General features: G+C 37.3%; 1 protein-coding gene and 1 pseudogene across 2 annotated transcripts; both read right to left on the reverse strand.

Annotated features, from left to right (window-relative positions):
- Positions 1-45: 45 nt before the first annotated feature.
- On the reverse strand, positions 46-26,436 carry MRPS10 (mitochondrial ribosomal protein S10). Of its 2 annotated transcripts, none has more exons than XM_077161801.1 (7): positions 26,341-26,436; positions 6,835-6,899; positions 6,668-6,740; positions 3,565-3,701; positions 2,499-2,607; positions 892-981; positions 46-415 (listed from the first exon to the last, which is right to left on the reverse strand). In XM_077161801.1, exons 1-7 carry the CDS (start codon positions 26,386-26,388, stop codon positions 332-334), a joined length of 606 nt encoding a protein of 201 aa, XP_077017916.1. In that variant the 5' UTR covers positions 26,389-26,436; the 3' UTR covers positions 46-331. The 2 variants fall into 2 exon arrangements, with proteins under 2 accessions (XP_077017916.1, XP_077017917.1); XM_077161802.1 differs by having other exon boundaries at positions 26,362-26,400.
- Positions 20,228-24,763, reverse strand: LOC143684650 (nucleolin pseudogene; annotated as a pseudogene).
- Positions 26,437-26,959: the final 523 nt, after the last annotated feature.

Below are 26,959 nucleotides of genomic sequence, written 5' to 3' on the forward strand. Positions count from 1 at the left end.
ATATAAATTAAAATTGGTACAACTAATAATTGAACATTAGCAGCCTAACAAAACGCAAATTTTATTCTTTTTTTTTGGCTCGAAGTAGTCAAATGGTTTGTTCACATTTGTTAAAATCAGATCTGAAACAATGACATGCATAAAAGAACAGATAAAATAGTTATTTTGCTGCAGTCTATCATTAAAGTTACATTCTCTGCTCTTCACTGATTAAAACAGAGTAGTTAGGTGGATTCAAAATGATCTCAGCTGGAAAACAATCTTCATTGAAACATGCACATCTGGTTCACCCTCATTTCAAACTCAAGGCATAAATGGCCTCTTTAAGCCTTTATGGTTTGCTTGCTTCATTTTCTTCTGATATCGTTTTCCAGATTGGCTCCTTGATGTGTTCTGGTAACTGTTCTAATTTTGTCTAAATAAACAAAACAAAACCATAATATAATGTAGAGTTAACTGAATTCTTTGGCCAAAAACTGAATTTTAATTTTATACCCCCCCACCCCCAATCCTCTTGACTTCCCTTTTACCTCTCCCACCTTTCTGTAGGGCTTTGAAATGGAGAGAAAGAAACTCGCGTTTACAAAGCACTCTCACATACATAATCTAGTTGAATGTCAGTGCTCTCCAGGGATTGCCACTTAACATGTCTAGACAACTATTTTGGGGGAGGGGGAGAGACTTCAGAAGGCTTGGGGCGGACCTGGGTTGCAGTGGCAAGATTGTGTCGCACTGACAACACTGAATGGGAAGGGGGACAGCCCCAACTACCGTGGCAACTGTGCCTCCCTGTCTGCCACAGGCCTTCCTGTTCACTCAGCGGGCCAGAGCCAGGCGGCAATGTTATCAAGATGACAATTTTCCCCCAGCCCAGGGAGAAATAAACCATACCTTTGTAACCTCCATGGCAACTCCTTCAGGTAAGTTTCGCTGTATATATTCCAAGTAGACATCTGCTGTACTTCCAGTTAGATGTTCTAACTAAAATATGAAACATGAAATTGGTTCATGCTATGCTGTTAAAGCAAACATTTTAAGGTTTTTTGTCTTTTTTGGTAAAAGCTTTTTTCCCCCCGAGGAAATCTTATACAGAACCCCAATTAAAAAAACAACAACAGAAACACGTAGCTCTTCTGGTTGAAGTGGATGGAGGGGAGCACGGCTCTGAAGTCCCCTTTCTCCAGTTGCAGCTACCTTAAAGCAGGAGCTCCATGGGACCCAGTTGGTGACCATTTCATCAAAGTAGTATATTTATAAGAGTTTCATAAAACTTAATACAAAATAAAAGACAAGATTATAAGACATGGTAAAAAGACTTTCTGGTGAGATGTTTGTCAGACATGGATGGATAAAGTTTTTTCTTTTTCATTTAAGGGTAGTAAAAGTTGTGTAAGTGCTTGCTCTGATAACATTTACTATATGATGGAAGTATTTTAAATGCTTTAGATAAATACCTCATTTAATCCTCACATTAACTCCGTAAGATAGGAACTGACACTATTCCCATTTTATAAATGAAGAATTGAGGCACAAGTCACACAGGCATCAGCGGCAGGACTTGGGCAGTGGCAGTCTGGCTCCAGAAGTCATGTTCTCCTCAACCACAAACCTAGGTTTACCCTAGTGGCTGAATGGATGGATGGTAAACAGGTAAGCGAAAACCTTAATGCTACCCACAATAAATGTGAAAAATCCAGGTAGCATATGAAAAGAATTTTAACTGTTTGAAAACTTAATTAGAATTTTAAAAAATATAAGCAAAATCATTTTACAATGCTATCTTGTATAAAAATTTGTCTAGATAATTTGCATTACTACGTGAAAAGACTGGTACTACTCTAAAGAATGGTGTGGTGATTTGAAGTTGTATGTATCCCAGAAGAGCACATCTTAAATGTAATCCATTCCTCTGGGTGTGAAACCATCATACGTAGGACCTTTGGTTGAGGTTACTTCAGTTAAGGTATGACCCACCTCAGTCAGGATGAGTCTTAATCCTATTTCCAGAGTCCTTCAGAAGTGGAATGAAATTCAGACTGAGAAAGATGGTTATAGAAGTAAGAGGCTGAAATCAATCAAACCCGGAAGGGAATGGAGAGGACAGGAGAAGCCACCATGCGCGCTGTCATCTGACAAACCCAGGACCGGGAATCACCAGCGACCAGCACAGAACATCACAGTTTCCAGGGAGAACACACTGCCTCGATTTGGACTTTCTTTTAGCCTCAAAACCAAATAAATCCTCATTGTTTAACCCAACCCATTTCATGATATTTGCTTGAGCAGCCTAGGAAACTAAAACAGATGGTTTTATCTGAGTTTTATTTTCCTATATGCCACTTCCATTAAGTAAAAAAAAGATGTTACCTTCTCTACAACTAACAGGTGCACAACTGACTGAAAGGAAGTTAACACTAAAGGAAAGTAGCGCTATGCTAGTGCAAAATTTGGGATGTTTCAAAAATAGTAAAACTATCTCACGTCTAAAATCAGCTTACCTCTAAACATCTGTAAAGTGTTCTCATTTCATACTGAACTCTGTGCTTCTTGAAAATATGTACTGATTTGAGAAGAGTAAATCGTTCTATTTTCCTTGGAGGTTCGTGTCTGAAAAATTAATGGGCAAAACAGTATACTTAAGCTAAATGATGTTAAAACCTGAGTCACTGATATCAAAGCATGATTTCACAGTTTTGTAGGGCAGGCTCACACTCAATTATAGGTATTAACTACAGTTTACAGATTTCCATTTGTCAAAACATCATCTGTAATAACAACTGCTGTCATAAAACTGAGGCCAAAGTAAACATGGCAGAACACAGTGGGAACATTTTTCCACAGTCCCAACACAAGTGCTGGCAGGCACATGCCTGCTGCTTTCACACTTGTTAATTCCCTGACTGACTGAATGTATTCACTGTGAGTAGCAGCATCAGTGTGCTGGACATCACTGAAATGTCTGATCTATGTGCACTGCTTTAGGAAAACCCAAAGATACATCAGTAATCATAAAACTAGTCTGTTTTGGGAAATGTGTTGGTTCCTTCTGTTTGTTAGAAGGCAAGAATGACAAAGTCTCAAAAGGGCCTTGCTCAGCATCACAAAGAACAGGTGACAAGACAAGGGAGGTAACTGTGCAGTGACTCAAAGGCATATGAAGCTCGCCTGCTCATGCATTACTGGGTAAGTACAATTCTCAGGGCAAACTTAAATTACTGGACATATTAGTCAAAGATCAGCAAATCCAAAAGATCCAAAGGATTGCTTGTTCATCTCATCTTTTTCCCTGCCCCATGAAGACCCCAGACATGAGAGCTTCTTGGGTCTCCTCAAATCTGTGCAATCCTAGTAAGGATTTCCTTCATTTTCCTTGCTCACTCATTTTAATTTTTAAGAATTTTAGTAGATAAGAAGGGTTGAATCTTCTTAGGATAATATATGACAAATCTAAATTCTATTCACCATGAGTTTCTATCTCATTATTTCTCCTGGGGAGCAGCACCATATTTCTGGTTGACCATAGTATAACAGCTAATAGGTCAAATTAGAAAAGGTCATACTTACACTTTAATAGAGATACCAAGTTCTTTAGCAGCAAGCACGGCAAAATATTCATAACTGTCCAATACGGCCTTATCATGGCCTTTTACTAAAACTGACAGGCGCTTATATAATGTGTCTGGTTCATCAGAAATGGTTATCTATAATTTTAAAGCAAAAAAGGAAAGTTTCAGTTATGGTTCTCTAATGTTTATGACCAGTAAATTGAATATATTACCTTTAATTAAACAACCTGAGTTTACTAATCAGAGGACAGAAAAATGCTGAGCAGTATTTTTGTTTGTTATTTGTTTGTGTTTTGGGTGCATAGGCCAGGTTCTATTGAGCCTGGGTCTCCTGCATGGCAGGAGAGAATTCTGCCACTGAACTGCCTGTGTACCCTGAGCAATATCTTTTTTTAATTAATATTTTTATTGAGAAATCTTCACACATACACATTCCGGACACAGTGTACAATCAATGGCTCACAATATCATCACATAGTTGTGTATTCATCATCATCATAATTTTTCAGAACATTTGCATCACTCCAGACAAAGAAATAAAAAGAAAAAACAAAAAACTCATACATACCATACCTCTTACTCCTCCTTTTCATTGAACACTAGTATTTCCATCTACCCAATTTTTTTATCCTTTATGCCCCCTATTACTTATTTATTTTTTTATCCATTTTTTTTATGTATCTGTCCAAACCGTGGATAAAAGGAGCATCTGACACAAGGCTCCTGCAACCACAGTCACACTGCAAATGCTGTATCTTTATACAATTGTCTTCAAGAATCAAGGCTACTGGAACACAGCTGTTGAATTTCAGGTACTTCCCTCCAGCCACTCCAATACACCACAAACTAAAAAGGGATGTCTATATAATGCATTAGAATAATCTCCAGGATAACCTCTTGCCTCTTTCTGAAATCACTTAGCCACTGAAACTTTGTCTTAATTCTCTCTTCCCCCTTTTGGTCAAGAAGGCTTTCTCAATCCTTTGACGCTAGGTCCCAGCTCATCCTGGGATTTCTGTCCCATGCTGCCAGGGAGATTTACAGCTCTGGGAATCATGTTTCATGTAGGAAGGAGTTGAGTTGGCTGAGAGAGAGGCCACATTGGAGCAACAAAAGAGGTTTTCTGGGGGTGACTCTTAGGCCTAATTTTAAGTAGGTTTAGCCTATCTTTTGTAGGAATAAGTTTATAGGGGCAAATCCCAGGATCGAAGGCTCGGCCTATTGATTTGGCTGTCCCCACTGCTTGCAAGAATATCAGAAATTCCCTGAGCTATATCTTAACACTGTTAGCTTAACTATCTAGATACAATCACATTCAGATCTGCAAAACAAGCCTCAGAATCTGTTACAATAGAGTTGGAATCAAAAGGGCTTTCAAGGCAACCTACAAAATCACTAATGGAACTTTCTAACTTAATAATGATTTAAGCCCCAAATATATAATGGGAAAAGATTTTAGATTCTGTGAGCAAAAGTAGCCTAGTCAGAATGCCTACATTCCAAATTAAATTCTGCCACTTCTTACTGAATGACAAAGAACAAGTCATTTACTCTCATCGCACTAGAGTTTCCTCATATATGAAACAGAATAATAACATCTATTGCATAGCTAGAGCTCACAGAATTTCTGTAAGAAATAAGAAAACATAGGTAAGAATGCTTATAAATTAAAAAATATTGTTCTACAAAGGGGAACTATTGCTATTCATACTATTTTTAAATTAGGTTTTATTGCTGTATGTCTTGCCTGCCCAGATACATAAATTATTCATTTCTAATTAAACTGTTATGATACTGACTGTACATATAACTTCTATCTCTTCTACCCAAACACCAGACCTTTGAAATAATGGGCTTGACATTTCTGACTTTCTTCCAAGGGGTGAATTACCATCACTTTATCCCATTAAGCTAATAACTTATATTACTAATCCAATGATTCAGGGTTAAGTTACTTCACCCCTGAAAGGAGATCTACTTAATAACCAGGAAGCTAGCCATTTACCACCAATTACCCAAAACAGGATTGCTGGAAGAACAGAATATATTGATATCATATGTCAGAAATTAGGGGTTGGGAGGATGGGGAATACAGCTTTAAAATGTGTTCTATTGGTCCCTAAAGAATTTTAGACATTGTGGATTTGTTACAAATATGAAAAAATCAGGAGATTTCACATAAAATTTGGATTTCCAGTTTAGCATGGAAAATTCAGAAGATTTGGCACACTAGGTCTTATTCTGTCACAAGCAACAAGTGGCAGCTGTCTAGTTTATAAAGGACACAGACTGCCACTTTGTCCAACCTGCCAGCATGCCTTACAAGTTTGGCCCCTGCAGCCAACTGAGTTAGAGATCTGGGTTTATAGGTACTGTCCTAGAAATATATCCAGTACCCACTAAATGAAAAAAAAAATGAAACAGCAGTACATTATGTATAAGATGATTCCATTTTGCTTAAAAAAATGTGTGCACATGTTATCTGTGAGGAGAGACATTGGAAGGTAAAAATTTTACTTCTAATTTCATACAGTTTTATAGTGATAAATTGTAACCTTTTTCATTTGGTAGAATTTTTAAAACTTCAAATAACACAAAAACTGGGTTTATGGAATCATGGCTTCTACCCAAAGGAATCAGTTACCACAGGCATTTGTGGATTTCCATTTGTTTCTCACTGTGAACAATAAAGCACTGTCCTTGTCCAGGTCCAGGCCTGACATCATAAAATGAAAACCAAGACTTGAAGGCTACAAGAAAAGCAGTTTTCTATAACATAATGTAATAGCAAGTATTCTGCATCATTAATTATGATAAATCAAAAACTCTTCATATTAGGCTGTGCTATGAGCAGCATATTCTCATTCCCACAGTTATTTGCAGTAACTCATTTTTTTCCTTTGGAAATTACCTTGATACTTTCAAAAAGAACATGAACACCAATGAACTTTTAGAGTACATGCAGGAAATACACTGCATTTGCCAGTATTTCAGAACAAATGTTCTATTCTTAAAGTGTTTGGGAAACAACTCCAAATGAAATAATGAGGGAAACTTACTGCTAATGTAGCTCCTTAAACCAGGAAATAGGAAGTACATACCATAGGCTTAGACAAATCCTTGGGAACGTCAATATGTAGGTTCGAAAACTGTACCCACTTCATATTGGCACTGCTATATGTGGGGGAAAAAAAAAAGAAAAACTAAGTAAACTAACAAAAAAACCCCACAGTGCTGTTTAATTTAGCACATCCAATTGTATACTTACAGAAGAAAACCACCATTTTTGGCTGTACTGCTCTTAGAACTGTTTACAGAAAAGTTCCCCGAACTCTTAAAAAAAAAGGGGGGAGGGGGACATGTGTTAGAATTTAACCATCAAGCCATTCATAGTTTCCACTAAACATCAATAAATATATGATGCTTCCAAATAAAGGGATACCTGATTATTCCAAATAAAGATATTGGTCCAACTAATTAATGTCCAAATTAGATTTCATAAAAAAAATAAAAAAAGATAATGGTAGAGTTGATAATCAAAAAACATTCTCAAATTACTAGAGATTTTATATCTTTTAGCATTTGGAAGCAAGAACTTTTTAAAAAAGCAATTCTCACGTTAAAAGAGCAATATGGAATTCAGTTGACCAAGTTGGCATTATAGGGTACTCCAGGATGCTTTTCCACTTCAGAATCTTTAAACAATTAGCAAAACCTGGCAAAACCATCTTCCTTAAAACTCCAGAAAATAGTTTAAAGGGTTGTAGTTAACTGGCTGAGTGACAAATCAAGAAAATGTAGCTTTCTTTTTTCTTTTTTTAAAAAATTTTTTATTAATTAAAAAAAATTACAAGAAAGAAACGCAAACATCCTTAATATATGCTCATTCCGTTCTACATATATAATCAGCAATTCACAATATCATCACATAGTTGCATATTCATCATCATGATCAGAAAATGTAGCTTTAAAAATGGTAAGAGATAAAGTAACTTCAAGGACAGCAGAAGAGCACTTACAAGGGGTGGCAGGAGTGGGAAACAGAGTTATTGCTAAATGAGTTTGGTTTAGGATAATGAAAATAATCTGGAAATAGTGGTGAAAGTTACACAGTATTGTCAATGTACTTAAATGTCAAAGAACTGTCCACTAAAATGGCTAAAATGATTTTGTGTTATGTATATTTTACCACAATTAAAAATAAATGGGAGGCAGGGTCTGCTGGAGGCCTGGGCAGTTTGAGACCCGCAGCGAGGACTGGGACCGACGGACGCCCCCCACCCAGGGCCTTGAAGACAGAAGCCTACCCTGAGGAGATGCCGTGAATGTTGGAAGCCTGCGAGCATCTTGGGAACAGCACAGGTGGTGGTTAACATTTCACTGAAAGAGAGATTGCTGAGGAAGAAATACATGGGACTTCCGGAGAAGATGGTGGCTTAGTAAGACACGCGGGTCTTAGTTCCTCCTCCAGAACAGCTACTAGGGAAGTAGAAACGATACAGAACAGCCCCCAGAGCCACGACAGAGATCAAGAAGACAGCATACCCCATTCTGGAACGGCTGACTGGCTGGGAGAACCTGCTCCGGTGAGATCGCCGAGGGGCGCGGGCTTTCCCGGGCCGGGGCGGCAAGCGGCCGGAGTCCCTCCCTTCCTCCTTCCCGGGCCAGCTGGGAGAATTGGACAGGCGGTCCCCTCAAGCCGCGGCGGCTGGCGCCCCCCCCCACGCGCGGCCCCCCCGGATCAACTGGGAGAATTGGATCGGAGATCCCCAGGCCGCGGAGAACGGTGACCGGGGTCCCTTCCAAACATGTGGCTTCCCGGTCCGGCTGGGAACGGTGTACTCTCCCGGGCCGCGGTGGCTGGCGCCCTCTCACCAGGGTTGGCGCCCTGGGCCGGCTAGGAGATTCGGATGGGCGCTCTCCCGGGCTGCAGCGGCCGGCGACCCTCCCCGCGTTCGGATCCCCGGACCGGCTGGCACTCTTCCAAGCCGCTTCGGCTGGCAAACCTCCCCCACAGCGAGAGTTTTCCAAAGTTAAAGGACCCACAGCACCTTTTACTGGTGGGACCCACAGACAAATGAGTGCCACAAGTGCCACCTACTGGGCAGGATAAGAAAAACAGAACCCAGAGATTTCACAGAAAAATCTTTCAACCTGTTGGGTCCAACACCCAGGGAAATCTGACTAAATGCCCAGACGCCAGCAGAAGATAACGGATCACGCTCAGAAAATTGAAAATATGGCACAGTCAAAGGAACAAACCAATAGTTCAAATGAGATACAGGAGCTGAGACAACTAATGCTGAATATACGAACAGAAATGGAAAACCTCTTCAAAAACAAAATCGATAAATTGAGGGAGGACATGAAGAAGACATGGGCTGAACAAAAAGAAGAAATAGAAAAACTGAAAAAACAAATCACAGAACTTATGGAAGTGAAGGACAAAGTAGAAAAGATGGAAAAAACAATGGATACCTACAATGATAGATTTAAAGAGACAGAAGATAGAATTAGTGATTTGGAGGATGGAACATCTGAATTCCAAAAAGAAACAGAAACTATAGGGAAAAGAATGGAAAATTTTGAACAGGGGATCAGGGAACTGAAGAACAATATGAAGCGCACAAATATACGTGTTGTGGGTGTCCCAGAAGGAGAAGAGAAGGGAAAAGGAGGAGAAAAACTAATGGAAGAAATTATCACTGAAAATTTCCCAACTCTTATGAAAGACCTAAAATTACAGATCCAAGAAGTGCAGCGCACCCCAAAGAGTTTAGACCCAAATAGGCGTTCTCCAAGACACTTACTAGTTAGAATGTCAGAGGTCAAAGAGAAAGAGAGGATCTTGAAAGCAGCAAGAGAAAAACAATCCATCACATACAAGGGAAACCCAATAAGACTATGTGTAGATTTCTCAGCAGAAACCATGGAAGCTAGAAGACAGTGGGATGATATATTTAAATTACTAAAAGAGAAAAACTGCCAACCAAGACTTCTATATCCAGCAAAATTGTCCTTCAAAAATGAGGGAGAAATTAAAACATTTATAGACAAAAAGTCACTGAGAGAATTTGTGACCAAGAGACCAGCTCGGCAAGAAATACTAAAGGGAGCACTAGAGTCAGATTCGAAAAGACAGAAGAGAGAGGTATGGAGAAGAGTGTAGAAAGAAGGAAAATCAGATATGATGTACATAATACAAAAGCCAAAATGGTAGAGGAAAATATTATCCAAACAGTAATAACACTAAATGTTAATGGACTGAATTCCCCAATCAATGGACATAGACTGGCAGAATGGATTTAAAAACAGGATCCTTCTATATGCTGTCTGCAGGAAACACATCTTAGACCCAAAGATAAACACAGGTTGAAAGTGAAAGGTTAGGAAAAGATATTTCATGCAAATAACAACCAGAAAAGAGCAGGAGTAGCTATACTAATATCCAACAAATTAGACTTCAAATGTAAAACAGTTAAAAGAGACAAAGAAGGACACTATCTACTAATAACAGGAACAATTAAACAAGAAGACATAACAATCATAAATATTTATGCACCGAACCGGAATGCCCCTAAATACGTGGGGAATACACTGCAAACACTGAAAAGGGAAATAGACACATATGCCATAATAGTTGGAGACTTCAATTCACCACTCTCATCAATGGACAGAACATCTAGACAGAGGATCAAAAAAGAAATAGAGAATCTGAATATTACTATAAATGAGCTAGACTTAACAGACATTTATAGGACATTACATCCCACAACAGCAGGATACACCTTTTTCTCAAGTGCTCATGGATCATTCTCAAAGATAGACCATATGCTGGGTCACAAAGCAAGTCTTAACAAATTTAAAAAGATTGAAATCATACACAACACTTTCTCGGATCATAAAGGAATGAAGTTGGAAATCAATAATAGGTGGAGTGCCAGAAAATTCACAAATACGTGGAGGCTCAACAACACACTCTTAAACAACGAGTGGGTCAAAGAATAAATTGCAAGAGAAATTAGTAAATACCTCGAGGTGAATGAAAATGAAAACACAACATATCAAAACTTATGGGACGCAGCAAAGGCAGTGCTAAGAGGGAAATTTATTGCCCTAAATGCCTATATCAGAAAAGAAGAAAAGGCAAAAATGCAGGAATTAACTGTCCACTTGGAAGAACTGGAGAAAGAACAGCAAACTAATCCCAAAGCAAGCAAAAGGAAAGAAATAACAAAGATTAGAGCAGAAATAAATGAAATTGAAAACATGAAAACAATAGAGAAAATCAATAAGACCAGAAGTTGGTTCTATGAGAAAATCAATAAGATTGATGGGCCCTTAGCAAGATTGAGAAAAAGAAGAAGAGAGAGGATGCAAATAAATAAGATCAGAAATGGAAGAGGAGACATAACTACTGACCTCACAGAAATAAAGGAGGTAATAACAGGATACTATGAACAACTTTACGCTAATAAATACGACAATTTAGATGAAATGGACGGGGTCCTGGAAAGACAGGAACAACCAACTTTGACTCAAGAAGAAATAGATGACCTCAACAAACCAATCACAAGTAAAGAAATTGAATTAGTCATTCAAAAGCTTCCTAAAAAGAAAAGTCCAGGACCAGACGGCTTCACATGTGAATTCTATCAAACATTCCAGAAAGAATTAGTACCAACTCTCCTCAAACTCTTCAAAAAAATCGAAGTGGAGGGAAAACTACCTAATTCATTCTATGAAGCCAACATCACCCTCATACCAAAACCAGGCAAAGATATTACAAAAAAAGAAAACTACAGACCAATCTCTCTAATGAATATAGATGCAAAAATCCTCAATAAAATTCTAGCAAATCGTATCCAACAACACATTAAAAGAATTATACATCATGACCAAGTAGGACTCATCCCAGGTATGCAAGGATGGTTCAACATAAGAAAATCAATTAATGTAATACACCACATCAACAAATCAAAGCAGAAAAATCACATGATCATCTCAGTTGATGCAGAGAAGGCATTTGACAAGATTCAACATCCTTTCCTGTTGAAAACACTTCAAAAGATAGGAATACAAGGGAGCTTCCTTAAAATGATAGAGGGAATATATGAAAAACCCACCGCTAATATCATCCTCAATGGGGAAAAATTGAAAACCTCCCCCTAAGATCAGGAACAAGACAAGGATGTCCACTATCACCACTATTATTCAACATTGTGTTGGAAGTTCTAGCCAAAGCAATTAGACAAGAAAAAGAAATACAAAGCATCAAAATTGGAAAGGAAGAAGTAAAACTATCACTGTTTGCAGACAATATGATACTATACGTAGAAAACCCAGAAAAATCCACAACAAAATTACTAGAGCTAATAAATGAGTACAGCAAAGTAGCAGGCTACAAGATCAACATTCAAAAATCTGTAGCATTTCTATACACTAGTAATGAACAAGCTGAGGGGGAAATCAAGAAACGAATCCCATTTACAATCGCAACTAAAAGAATAAAATACCTAGGAATAAATTTAACCAAAGAGACAAAAAACCTATATAAAGAAAACTACAAAAAACTGCTAAAAGAAATCACAGAAGACCTAAATAGATGGAAGGGCATACCGTGTTCATGGATTGGAAGACTAAATATAATTAAGATGTCAATCCTACCTAAACTGATCTACAGATTCAATGCAATACCAATCAAAATCCCAACAACTTATTTTTCAGAATTAGAAAAACCAATAAGCAAATTTATCTGGAAGGGCAGGTTGCCCCAAATTGCTAAAAACATCTTGAGGAAAAAAAACAAAGCTGGAGGTCTAGTGATGCCGGACTTTAAGGCATATTATGAAGCCACAGTGGTCAAAACAGCATGGTATTGGCACAAAGATAGATATATCGACCAATGGAATCGAATAGAGTGCTCAGATATAGACCCTCTCATCTATGGACATTTGATCTTTGATAAGGCAGTCAAGCCAACTCACCTGGGACAGAGCAGTCTCTTCAATAAATGGTGCCTAGAGAACTGGATATCCATATGCAAAAGAATGAAAGAAGACCCATATCTCACACCCTATACAAAAGTTAACTCAAAATGGATCAAAGATCTAAACATTAGGTCTAAGACCACAAAACAGTTAGAGGAAAATGTAGGGAGATATCTTATGAATCTTACAACTGGAGGCGGTTTTATGGACCTTAAACCTAAAGCAAGAGCACTGAAGAAGGAAATAAATAAATGGGAGCTCCTCAAAATTAAACTTTTGTGCATCAAAGAACTTCATCAAGAAAGTAGAAAGACAGCCTACACAATGGGAGACAATATTTGGAAATGACATATCAGATAAAGGTCTAGTATCCAGAATTTATAAAGAGATTGTCCAACTCAACAACAAAAAGACAGCCAACCCAATTACAAAATGGGAAAAAGACTTGAACAGACACCTCTCAGAAGAGGAAATACAAATGGCCAAAAGGCACATGAAGAGATGCTCAATGTCCCTAGCCATTAGAGAAATGCAAATCAAAACCACAATGAGATATCATCTCACACCCACCAGAATGGCCATTATCAACAAAACAGAAAATGACAAGTGCTGGAGAAGATGCGGAGAAAGAGGCACACTTATCCACTGTTCGTGGGAATGTCAAATGGTGCAACCACTGTGGAAGGCAGTTTGGCGGTTCCTCAAAAAGCTGAATATAGAATTGCCATACGACCCAGCAATACCATTGCTAGGTGTCTACTCAAAGGACTTAAGGGCAAAGATACAAACGGACATTTGCACACCAATGTTTACAGCAGCGTTATTTACAATTGCAAAGAGATGGAAACAGCCAAAATGTCCATCAACAGACGAGTGGCTAAACAAACTGTGGTATATACATACGATGGAATATTATGCAGCTTTAAGACAGGATAAACTTATGAAGCATGTAATAACATGGTGGACCTAGAGAACATTATGCTGAGTGAGTCTAGCCAAAAACTAAAGGACAAATACTGTATGGTCCCACTGATGTGAACCGACATTTGAGAATAAACTTGGAATATGTCATTGGTAACAGAGTCCAGCAGGAGTTAGAAACAGTAAGATAATGGGTAACTGGAGCTGAAGGGATACAGACTGTGCAACAGGACTAGATACAAAAACTCAAACATGGACAGCACAATAATACCTAATTGTAAAGTAATCATGTTAAAACACTGAATGAAGCTGCATCTGAGCTATAGGTTTTTTTTTTCTTTTTTGTCTGTTTGTTTGTTTGTCTTTTTTTTTCCTTTTTTTTACTATTATTTTTATTTTTTTCTATATTAACATTCTATATCTTTTTCTGTTGTTTTGCTAGTTCTTTTCCTAAATCGATGCAAATGTACTAAGAAATGATGATCATGCATCTATGTGATGATGTTAAGAATTACTGATTGCTTATGTAGAATGGAATGATTTCTAAATGTTGGGTTAATTTCTTTTTTTTTCTTTAATTAATAATTAAAAAATTTGATTCTAAAAATTAAAAAAAAAAAAAATGAAGGGCGGGCCACGGTGGCTCAGCAGGCAGAGTTCTCGCTTGCCATGCTGGTGCCTGCCGATGCAATGAATGAATGAATGAAAAAAGTGGGAGAGAAATTTATGGTGCTCTTGTTGGTGCCTTTGCTATTCCCTCTCTGAAGCAGTGTGGAGCAAGTCTGCACTCCCCTTTTGGGTCCTTGGCCCTGTACTGGAAAATCTATTTCAGAGGGAGTAAAAGGAACATTCAGATTCCTGTAAAGGGGCGAATTCTTGAGCCCAGAAGTGAGTACAAACCCAGGACAGGATGCAGGCTCAGAGGACTCTGCACTTCACTTTCACCTAGGGCTGATCTTCTTTTTTTTTTTTTTTTAATATTTTTATTGTAAACAACTAACAAACATACAAACATTCTTGACATGGTTACAATCAATGACTCACAATATCATCATATAGTTTTGTATTCATCACCATGATAATTTTTTTTAACATTTTCATCTCTCGCGAGAAAGAAAGTAAAAAAGAAAAACTCATACATGTCATTCCCCTTATCCCTCCCTCTCATTGACCACTAGTATTTCAATCTACTCAATTTATTTTAACCTTTGTGTTCCCTATTGTTTATTTCTTATCTATCCATACAATAGATAAAAGGAGCAACAGACACAAGGTTTTCACAATCACACAGTTACCTTGCAAAAGCTATATCATTATATAATCATCTTCAAGAAACATGGTTACTGGAACACAGCTCTACAGTTTCAGGTACTTCCCTCTAGTAGGGTTGATCTTCTTGATAGGAGGGCTAAACTCTGAAGGAGGGCACCAGTCAATGCAGAGCCAATTTATTAAGAATGTGAAAGGCACTTTTTTGTATTGGTTTGTTTTGGTTAGCTCCTGGCACTGAAGAAAATCTCTTCCATATCACTATCTGGATACAAACTTAAGGAACAGGCAGAGGCAAGAGGCAGCTCAGGGACTAAATCCCAGAGTAAACACTTATTAAAATCTACAGTGTAGAACAGAAGATTACAAGACAAATGAAGAAACAGGAAATGATGGCTCATCCAGAGAGAAACCATGAAAGAAGATGACCAGACTTCGGCCATACCAAAGATTTTTAAAAAAATAATCCTTAATATGGTCAAGGAGATAAAGGAAAACACCAAGAAAGAACAAAGGATATTAGGAAAATGATGAATGAAAAATATGAGAATCTCAACAAAGAGATATTTGTAAAAGAAGCCAAACATAAATACTGGAGTTGAAGACTACACTAACTGAAACAAAAAATTCCCTACAGATTTTTAACATCAGATTAGAGACAGCAGAAGAAAGAACTTGTGAATTTGAAGATGAGACAACTGAAATGTTTCAGGCTGAGGAACAGAGAGAAAAAAAAAAGTGAAAAAAATGAACAGAGCCTAAGAGACCTATGGGACACCATTAAGAGTACCAATATGCATTATGGGAGTCCCAGAAGAAAAAGAGAGAAAGGGGCAGAAGGAATACTCAAAGAAATAATGGCAGAAAACTTTCCCAATTTAAAGAAAGATATTTATATACACATTCATGAATCCCAACAACTCCAAATAGGATAAACTTCAAAAGAACCATGCCCAGAAACATAGTAGTCAAACTGCCAAATGTCAAGGACAAGGAAGAGTCCAGAAAGCTGTAAGAGAAAAGCAACGTGCAATATCTTAGAGAGTCCAATTAAGGTTAAGGGTCAATTCCTCATCAGAACCATGGAAGAAAGATGGCAGTGGATGAAATTCATAAAGCGCTGAAAGAAGACAATTGCCAATCAAGAATATTGTATCCAGCAGGCACATCTCTCAAAAATGAGGGGGAGATTAAGACATTCCCAGATAAACAAAAGCTGAGGGACTTCATCCCCACTAGTTCTGCCCTACAAGCAATGCTAAAGGGAATTCTTCACACAGAAAGGGACTCTGGACAATGGATTGAAAAAGTATAAAGAAATAAAGACCTCTGGTAAAGGTAACCTTATGGGTAATTATAAATGTCAGTACTACTGTATTGCATTTTTTGATATGTAACTCCACTTTGTATTTCTTACAGACTCTAAGATGCAAATGTATAAAAAGTTAGGATAAATCTATGGTTTTGAACATACAATGTATAAAGGTATCATTTGTAACAAGTACAACAAAAAGGTGCAGGGCTGGAGGGGTATAGGAACATTGTTGGTATATCCTATTGAAGTTAAGTTGGTATCAAATCAAACCTGATTGATTTAAGATGTTAAATTTAAGCCCAGGGTAATCACAAAAATATCTGAAATGAGAAAGGACCCAAAATGGTACACTACAGAAAAAAGCAAATAAATAAGAAAGTAGGATTTAATGGAAAAACAGATGGACAAAAAGCTGTAGGACTTAAAAAGAGCAAATAGGAAAGTGGCAGAAGAAACTTCTGCATTATCAGTAGGGATTTTAAATATAAACGGATTAGTACTTTCCCCAAACAAAACAAACAAAAATTCAACAAATGGTGCTGCAATAATGGGATATTCACATGGAAAGAGTGAAATGTGACCCCTGCCATACAGAATATCAATCAATCAATCAATAAAAATATATAAATGAATTAAATTCTTCAGTCAAAAGACGGATTAAGAAGAGATTAAAAAAAAGCACGACCCAACTCCATGTAATTTATAAAAGACTCACCTTAATTTCAAAGACACAAGTAGACTGAAGGTGAAAGGATGGAGAAAATAGATCATACAAAAATAGTAACCAAAAGAGAGCTAATGTAGTTATACTAACATCAGATGAAATAGACTTTAAGTCAAAACTGTTACTAGAGACAAAGAAGGTCAGTATATACTGATAAAGGGGTCAACTGAACAAGAAGAGATCATAATTACAAATATATAACAGCAGTCCCAAAATATATGCAGCAAATATTTTTATTTATTTATTTTAAATACAAAAAAACACCAAATAAATGCAAACATTCCTATTTTGATCATTCCGTTCTACATATATAATATGTATCATCACATATCATTCACAATATCATCACATAGTTATGTAGCAAATATTGATTTAAGTGGAGAAATAGATTATTAAACTTTAATAACAGGAGACTCCAATACACTACTTTCCAAAATGGACAGAACATTTAGATTGAAAAACAATAAAGAAACAGAAGACTTGAACAATATTATAAGCTAACCAGATCCAGCAGACATATATCGAATACTTCCCCAATAGTAATAGAATATACTTTCTTCTCTAGTGCACACAGGTCATGCTCCAGGAAAGACCATATGTTTGGTCATAAAACAAATCTCAATACATTTTAAAAATGTGAAATCATACAATGAGTCTTCTCTAACCACAACAGAATGAACCTAGAAATCCAATAATAGAGGGAGAACTGGAAAATTCACAAATATGTGGAAATTAAGCAACACACTTTTTTTTAAAAGTTTAAAATGTACAGTTTATTATATGTTAATTATACCTCCATAAAACTAATTTTTTAAAAAGAATGGTAAATATATACCCATCATATTATCTAGCCATTCCATTCCTAGATATTGACCCATAATAAATGAGAGCATATTTCCATACAAACACCAGTATGCAAATGTTCAGAGCAGCCTTATTTGTAATATCTAATAATCGGGGAAAAAATGTCCCTTAACACATGAATGTATGAATAAGCAAATTATGACACATTTATACAGCAATAAAAAGAATGAACTATTGATACATGCCACAACATGAATGGATTACAAAATAATTAGGCTGAGTAAAAGAGACCAGACATAATTCCATTTAAATAAAATTCCAGAATATCAAAACTCATCTATACTGAGAGAAAGCAGATCAGGGAGTGTCTGGAGGGAGGAAGCAGATTAGCAGTTGTCAGGGTAAAAAGGCAGGAGGGACGGATTACAAAAGAGTGGTAGGAAACTTTTGGAGGTGATCGATATGGTCATTATCTTGACTGTGATCATTGTTTGGTGAGTATATGCATATGTCAAAAACATCAGATTGAACAATTTTATTGTACTGTTTAATGTAGATCAATTATACCTTAATAAAAATGTGTATGGAATAGTAAAAGCAGCAGGATAAGTAGAGAAGTCAAGGAATGAGGATTCTGGTGGTCTGAACCAATAAGCAACACACTCTTAAACAACCAATGGGTCAAAGAAGAAATCACAAGTTAGGAAGACAAAAACAACATACCAAGACTTCTGAAATGAAGCAAAGGCAATGCTGAGAGGGAAACTTATAGCTCTGAATGTTTAAATTAGAAAAGAAAAAAGATCTCAAAGTCAGAGACCTAAACACCCAACTGGAGAATCTAGAAAAAGAAGAGCAACTAAACCCAAAGAAAGCAAAAGGAAGGAATTCAAGATTAGAGCATAAATAAATAAATCTGAGAATTAAAAAAAAATAAAAAGATCAACAAAACCAAAAGTTGATTCTTTGAAAAGATCAATACAATGGACAAATCTTTAAGTAGATTGACAAAGAAGAAAAGAGAGAAGAGAAAAATAACTAAAATCAGAAATGAAAGGAGGGGATTATTACTATTGAACCCACATAAATAAAAAGGAATATAAGAGGATACTATGAACAACTGTATGCCAACAAATTAGAAAATCTAGATGAACAGCAAATTTCTAGAAACATGCAAACTACCTACATTGACATAAGAAGAAACAGAAGCTTTCAATAGACCAATAACAAGTAAAAAGATTGAATCGGTATTTAAAAACCTTCCAATAAAGAAAAGCCCAGGACCAGATTGCTTCACTGGTGAATTTTACCAAACATTCCACAAAAAGTTAATATCAATCCTGCTCAAACTTTTAAAAAAAAACTGAAGAGGAGGGAACACTTCCTAATTCATTCTGAGGCTAACTAATATCACACTAATATCAAAGCAAGATAAAGATACCACAAGAAAAGAAAATTACAGACCAATATCTCTAATGATGAATGTGAAGGATTCATACTTTCTGATTTTAAAACTTATTACAAAGATATAGTAGTCAAAACAGGGTGGTACTAGCACAGGGACAGACACACAGACCAATGGATTTGAACTGAGAATTCAGAGATTAAACCCTCACATGTATGGCCAATTGATTTTGATTTTTGACAAGGGTGGCAAGTCCACTCAATAGGGAAAGAAAAGTCTCTTCAACAAATGGTGCTTGGAAAACTGGTATTCATATGTAAGAGAATGAAGGTGGGCCTCTACCCAAAACCATACACAAAATGAGCTCAAAATGGATTAAAGACCTAAATATAAGAACCAAAACTATAAAACTCCTAGAAGACATAAGGAAGCATCTTCAGGATCTTGTGTTAGGCATGGTTCCTCAGACTTTACATCAACACCATACGCAACAAAATAAAAAAATACATAAATGGGACTTCATCAGTATGAAAAGCTGTTGGGTAGCAAAGAACTTCATTATGAAAGTAAGAAGGCAACCTACAGAATGGGAGAAAAACATTTGGAAACCCCATATCTGATAAGGGTTTAATATGCAGGACACAGAAATCCAACAACTCGACAACAAAAGGACAAACAACCCAATTAAACAATGGGCAAAAGACCTGAATAGACATTTCTCCAAGGAAATACAAATGGCCAATAGACACATGAAAACATGCTCAAAATCATTAGCAAATCAAGACCACGAGATGCCATTTCACACTAACAAGAATGGCTTTTGTTTTCACTTTGTATTTTCTTTTTATAGTTCTGAGCAGTTTCTTATTTTACAACTTGGACACAACAATATAGCCTGAGGGCTGTTATACACTAATACATGTAAAGTACGTAGCACAAGGCCTGATCCATAGTGGTACATAACAATGCAAGCTACTGCCATTATGAACATTAAATTCATAGGTTCTTTAACTTGGCCTTTTCATTATATATATATATATATATTTTTTTTTCCCCCTCCAGAGTTTAGGACTTTTAATTTGTCCCAAAGTCACTGAAGCAAAAATCATGATAAAACATTCTGCTTTCCTTTACAACTCCCAACACAAAAAACCGTTCATAGGAAAAAAATGGTTTTGTACATGGGATGAAACTTAATATAAATTCAAAACTTACAGATAAGGGTTAACTCATCTCTTTAAAAAGTTTATATGAATATCCAGTCAAAACCAACAGGGCATCTCCCTTGAAATGTTATCTATACGTTATTTCCAAGTAGACCACAGGATCGTATACTGTCTTGGAATGTCCTCAAAAGGCTCTGTCATTGATCAGGTAACAGAGTAAAAATCCCAGAGTCCTTTCTTTCAAATGGAAGAGGGACAGACAGACAGGGACAGAAGAACTATTCAAATTTCGTCTTCTTTCCTTGTGGCTTGTGGTCTCCTCCTCCTCCTCTGCCTCCTCCTCTGCCTCCTCACCCTCCAAAGCCTCCCTGGCCTCTGCCATCACCAAATCCTCCTCGGCCTCCTCTGCCACCACCTTGGCCTCCAAATCGTCCTCTGCCTCCGACATGACCCCCAAAGCCATCTTTGCCCTTAGACTTGGCCCAGTCCAAAGTAACTCTGTTTCCATCAATTTCACCATCTTCCATGGCCTCCTTGGCAGCTTTGGCATCTTCCTCGCCGTTGAAGTCTACAAAACCAAACCCTTTGGAGGATGCTGTTTCCCAGTCAGTGACTATCCTGGCACGAATGGAGCCATCAAATGACTCCTTCAATGTCTCTTCACTGGTGTCCTCAGACAGACCCTTGACAAACAGAGTTTTGGGTGGCTGGCTTCTTGCATTAGGTGATCCCCTGGGCCCTTGTAATTCCAGTCTGATGGCTCTGCCCTCAATTTCTCTTTTATTACAGGAATTTAAAGCTTCTTTAGCATCTTCAAATGAAGCAAACTCTATAAATGCATACCCTTTAGATTTGCCATTTTGGTTCTGGGGCACCTTGATAGAAGTTGCCTTCTCAAATACTTCCTGAAGCGTTTCTTCTGTTGCATTGTAGGAGAGATTGTTTAAAACCAGAGTTTTTCATTCACCACTCCAAGTGATATTCTTTCCACCTCTATAATCTTGACTTTGCCCTTTCTCTTCTGTTTAGTCCAGAGAAATGGATCGCCCATCGATCTCTGTTCCCTGCTTTTCTTCCAATGTTTTCTCCACATCAGCTTCTGTCTTAAATTCAATATAAGCAATTCCTTTACTCTTTCCATCCTTGCTGACTAATCTGATCTCCACAGCATCTTCAAACACTTCTTTTAATTCATCCTGAGTGACTTTATAAGGCAGATTTTTAGCCAAAAGTGTTCTGGCATCTCAATCTTTCTTACTGTCTTTTCCCTTTGGTTTCTCTAATTTAATTTCACTACCAAATACTTCTGAACCTGTGAGCTCCAAGGCTTTTTCCAGGTCTTTGGTAGATTCAAAATCCACATAGCCAAACTTCCTAGACACACCAATTCTGACATCCATGACAGCAAGATTTTTAGCAAAAAGGTCACTGATCCCTGTTTTCAATTCAGGGGCAGATTTATTGAAGTTCAGGTTTCCAACAAAAAGACTGAAAGCTGTAGTTTCTAAAGCTTCTACTTTCTGTTTCTTGGCTTCAGGAGCAGTATTCTGCTTGGACATTTCCTTCTTTCGTTTTCCAGATGCTTCTTTGACAGCCTCTTCCTCTTCTTCTTCCTCCTCCTCTTCATCATCATCCTCATCATCGTCCTCATCATCATCTTCCTCATCATCATCATCTTCCTCCTCTTCATCTTCAGCCATACTCTTGGCCTTCACAGGAACAGCTTTTATAGGAGCTTTCTTCCCTTTGGCTGGGGTAGTATCCATAGCTTCTTCTTCAGAGTCATCTTCTTCATCATCATCATCCTCATCATCGTCTTCATTATCTTCATCCTCATCATCATCCTCATCCTCTGAGGCAGAAGCAGTGGCTGCTGCTTTCATCACTGCTGGTTCAAATTCATCTTCATCATCATCCGCATCCTCTTCCTCACTGTCTTCATCATCTTCTTCATCACTGTTATCCTTTTTGGCATTCTTACCATTCTTTGCCCCCTTGGCTGGGGCCATGGCTCCCTTCTTACCAGGTGTTGCCACTACCACTGCTTTGCCAGTGTGGTCCCCTTCTTGCCAGATGTTGCTACTGCTTTGGTTGGTGTAGCTGTCTTCTTGGCTGGTATGGCGGCTGCTTTTTTGCCAGGAGTGACAGCTGCTTTCTTGGCAGGTGTGGCAACTGCAACCTTTTTTGTTGGGGAAACCACCACCTTCTTTGCCGGAGGTGCGATGGCCTTCTTGCCTTTTTTCTGAGGAATGACAACCTCTTCTCCACTGCTATCTTCTTCTTCATCTTCTGACATTTCCTCATCATCACTATCTTCTTCTACCTCCTTCGGGGGAGGAGCCATTTTCTTGGGGTCACCTTGATTTTTACCGGCCTGCCAATACTCTTCACTTCGCTGCCATGTAGTCCCAAACCAGCTTTTCATTATATTTTACTTCATTACTCTTTTATTTTTGGTGGAAGGGTGGGTACATAATAAATCAAAAGGATGTCCTTGTAAGACTGAGATATGCTTCTACATAATCTAACAAAACCTAACAGTCTCAAACTACACATGCTTTTAATGACTGAACTAAAGCCAGAATCCCTGTTTTTGTTTTTGTTTTCATAATATAGTATATATACAAAGTAAAGAAAGAAAAAAGGAATAGTTTTCAAAGCACTCTTCAACAAGTAGTTACAGGACAGGTCCCAGAGTTTGTCATGGGCTACTATACCATCATCTCAGATTTTTCCTTCAAGTTGCTCCAGCACATAAGAGGCTAGAAGGAATAAATACTTTTTTTTTTTATCATCACAACTGACTTTTATCTTCTTTTCTGTGAAAAATAACATATATGCAAAAAAGCAATAAATTTCAAAGTACAGCACAACAATTAGTTGTAGAACAGATTTCACAGGTTACAATTTCACAATTTTAGGTTTTTACTTCTAGCTGCTCTAAGATACTGGAGACTAAAATAAATTCCAATTTAATGATTCAGGACTCAAACTCCTTTGTTAAACCCTATCTTCTCTGTATAACTGCACCATCACCTTTGATCTTTCTATAGTGGGATAGAAATGGCCATAGAATGGCTACTTTTAAAAAGACAGAAAATAAGTGTTGGAGAGATGTGGGGAAAGAGGAACACTCATTTATGTTGGTGGACATGGTTCCTGTAGAAAACATTTTGGTGGTTTCTCAGAAAGTTAAGCCTGGAATTAACATATGACATGGTACTCCACTTGTAGGTATGTACTTTAAAGAACTGAAAGCAGGGATTCAAACAGGTATTTACACAATGATGTGCACAGCGACATTATTCACAATTGCCAACTGTCCATCAACAGATGAACGGATAAACAAACTGTGGTATATACATACAATATATACATACAATGGAATATTATTCAGCTGTAAAAAAGAATGAAGATACATGTGACAACATGGATAAACCCTGAAGACATGCTGAGGGTTGATGAAATAAGCCAGATACAAGAGAACAAATATTGTATGATTTCTTATACAAAATACTTAGGATAAGCAAATTCAAAATCAGAAATTAGAATACAGGTTACCAGGGGCCAGGATGGAGGCCGGGAATGAGGAGTTAATGCTTTGTTGGCACAGAATTTCTGTTGTGGTGATGGAAAAGTTTTGGTAATGGAGGATGGTGATGGTAGCATGACACTATGAATGTAATTAATACCTTTGAAACATATATTTGAATGTGGTCAAAAAGGAAAATTTTAGGTTGCGTATATGTTACTAGAATAAAATTAAAACAAAAACCCATAGAATTCTATACGAACAGTAAACCTTAAAGTAAACTATATGCTGTAATTAATAGCATAACTATAATATTGTCATAAGTTTTAACAAAGGTACCACATTAATGCAGTGTTAATAATAGAACTGTGTGTTGTGAGGGGGTATATGGGAACGCTATAATTTCTGCATAAGCTTTCTGTAAACCTACGACTTCTCTATTAAAAAGAAAATGAACTATGAATTAAATGCGGAAATCAAGTGGGAAAATGAATAACATTACATGTGGCGTCAATTTTCCTATTTTTTTTTTTACAGATCAAATATACTTCAATATAATATTTATTTTGTTTATTTTTGACCAATGAAATCTACTGTCTTTTTTTTTAATTTTTTAATCAAATGCATTTATTTATGCTATAATTTTATTTTTATTTTTTATTTTTTTATTAATTAACGGAAAAAAAGAAATTAACCCAACATTTAGAAATCATACCATTCTACATATGCAATCAGTAATTCTTAACATCATCACATAGATGCATGATCATCGGAAAACTACTGTCTTTTAATCTAAGCTGTTAAGAGTTGAAACAAGAATTCTAAAATATCTTCTTTTGAAGCTTTCATATGTCTTTTCAAGCATATGTATTTCATGGTTTGACTGGGATAACTAGTTTCTAAGTAAATTAAAATACACACTGGAACTTATACCCATCATTACCTACTACGCCAAATACTGAAACAATCCAGTTTCTAAATCCTTTATCGTCAACTCCCCCTGGTGGTACAAAACTTCTAGTTTTGGAAAACACTTACTACAGAACATTTACCTGGTTTTCCTTTACTCTTTCTTACCTGACATTAAAACTGTAACCTGAGAACATGGAAGTACAATAGTGTCCTTAAAAATAACATGGAGGTGAAGATAACATTTTAGCACAAGCAAAGTTTAATTACAAGCGATGGTCACCTAAAATAAAAAAGGGATAAAAAAGTTCTCTGTCACCAGTCTACTAGTTTATATTGCTTCTTTTTTTTTTGACTCAAGATGGGGGAAAATAAAAGCTTTTCCTATTCTCCCTTAGTTTAAGGGGGGAAAGCAAAGGGAACCAAGAAAGGAAATCAAACACGATATAAGGGAACAAGAAGTATACATCATTCTTCATATAATCAATCACACAGAAAATTCCCTCCCCATATTTAATGCCAGTGTGCAGAACCACCATACAGCCTAAGGAATCTGACATTTTCCAGTCATATTCTTCCAGTATAAACCTCTGCTTTTAAAAGTTGGAGCCTAAAGCGATGTTACATCCATCTATCAATCTTAAGAAGTTCTTAAACAAAATTTTCTTTGTTTAAGAAAAGAAAAAAAAAAAACAACAAAAACGGGGGGAGAGGGGAGGTAGATAGTTGTCTGGGTCAGTTTGCTTCTAGTTCAAAAGCTTTAATCCTAACATATCTGACTCTTCTTGACAGCTGTTCTCAAAGTATAGTTTCAGGACTTCTGTAGGGTCCACAAGACACTTTCAGCGGGTCCAGGAGAGCAAAGCTATTTTCATAATAATACTAAGATGTTATTTGCAACTTTTCCATTCTCGTTTTCTCCCAAGCTACAGTGGAGTTTTCCAGAAGCTGCATGAGATGTGATATAGTAACAGATTGAATGCAGAAGCAAATATGAAAATCTAGCTGTCTTCTATTAAGCTGGACATTAAGGAGATTTGCAAAAATGTACAACACTGACACTCGTCTCTTAAATTTGCTTTCGTTTGGGGAAATACAATTATTTTCCCTAAAAAACTAATTATGTTAACATGTAATGGGTTTATTACTGAATGAACAAATATTTTAAAATACTACCAGCTTTATTTTCCAATAAGGTAAATATCACAAAAAACAAAAGGTCTTCGGAGCCTCAATCATTTGAGTGTAAAGGAGTTCTGAGGTCTCCAAGCTTGAGAACTGCTGCTTAAGAAGTGTTTTTGCTTCTCCACAAGGAACCAAGACCAGAGGCTATCTCACTCACACCCTTGACTGCAGCGCATCTCACCGAAATCCCAGAACTCCAGGAAGGTCTCTCAATTTAGTTCCATGGGAAGTGTCTGAGTGCTAGCTCAGCCCATGATTTTCGCTAAACAAGCTTCCTGACCCTCGACTTTCAGTTTGTTCCGCAAATGTGAGAAGGGGTTGGAACATCTAATGTTCAGTATCCTTTCTAGCTCTGACATCCTAAGATTCCTGCCTTTGTCCTGATTAATTTGTTTAATCACGAGAGAATCCGTGATAAAACCAGCTCCTTTCTCGCCATCTTTCTGCAAACATCGAGCTAAGATGCGGAAAAAACACTGGGGAAGGGAGAACAGCGGCTAGCAGCAAGAGTTAGTGGCAACTGTCCCAGTCCGCCCGTCCCATTCACCCAGCACCTTCCAAAAGCTCCGGCACACCTCCCAAACCGCCGCTCGGGCCGCCATCTTGCGGTTTCGAGCCCCCAGAATCGCTTCCGGGGTCACAGCACCGCCCTCAGACCATAGAGTTCGGTAAAACGAAGAGAGCGTACCCTTGAGTTCCGGCGCAGGAACGAGGACGGAGGTGTGATTTCATGCATTTTGAGGGTGGTGCTGAGAACCCCTTGGGGTTCCAGGATGATACTTTGGTCTGATAATATTACTTTAGCCTGTATCTGGTCTGATAATATTGCTTCAGCCCGAATCTAGGTAATTTCCAAGATCCATCAGTGTTTCAACCTTAAATTTCATTTGTTGTATGTGGTTCCTGTTTTATTGGAGAACGAAACAGGGTCTTGGAAAAAAATTATGTATTGACAGTGGTTTTCTCTGGGTAATGAGATAATGGTTGATTTATTTTTCAAAATTTTAACAAAATCTGTATTTCATTAAAATAATAAGAAAAGAAAACTCTACTACGGCCACTGAGTCCAGACTCCATCCTTGTACCTCCCTGTAATGACTTTCTAACTATATTCCTTAATCCTATATTCTTTCCCAGCACCATTTGGCATTCTTGTCCTCCAGCCATCCTGCA

Source organism: Tamandua tetradactyla, chromosome 5 (assembly GCF_023851605.1).
Source record: "Tamandua tetradactyla isolate mTamTet1 chromosome 5, mTamTet1.pri, whole genome shotgun sequence".
Taxonomy (NCBI): domain Eukaryota; kingdom Metazoa; phylum Chordata; class Mammalia; order Pilosa; family Myrmecophagidae; genus Tamandua; species Tamandua tetradactyla.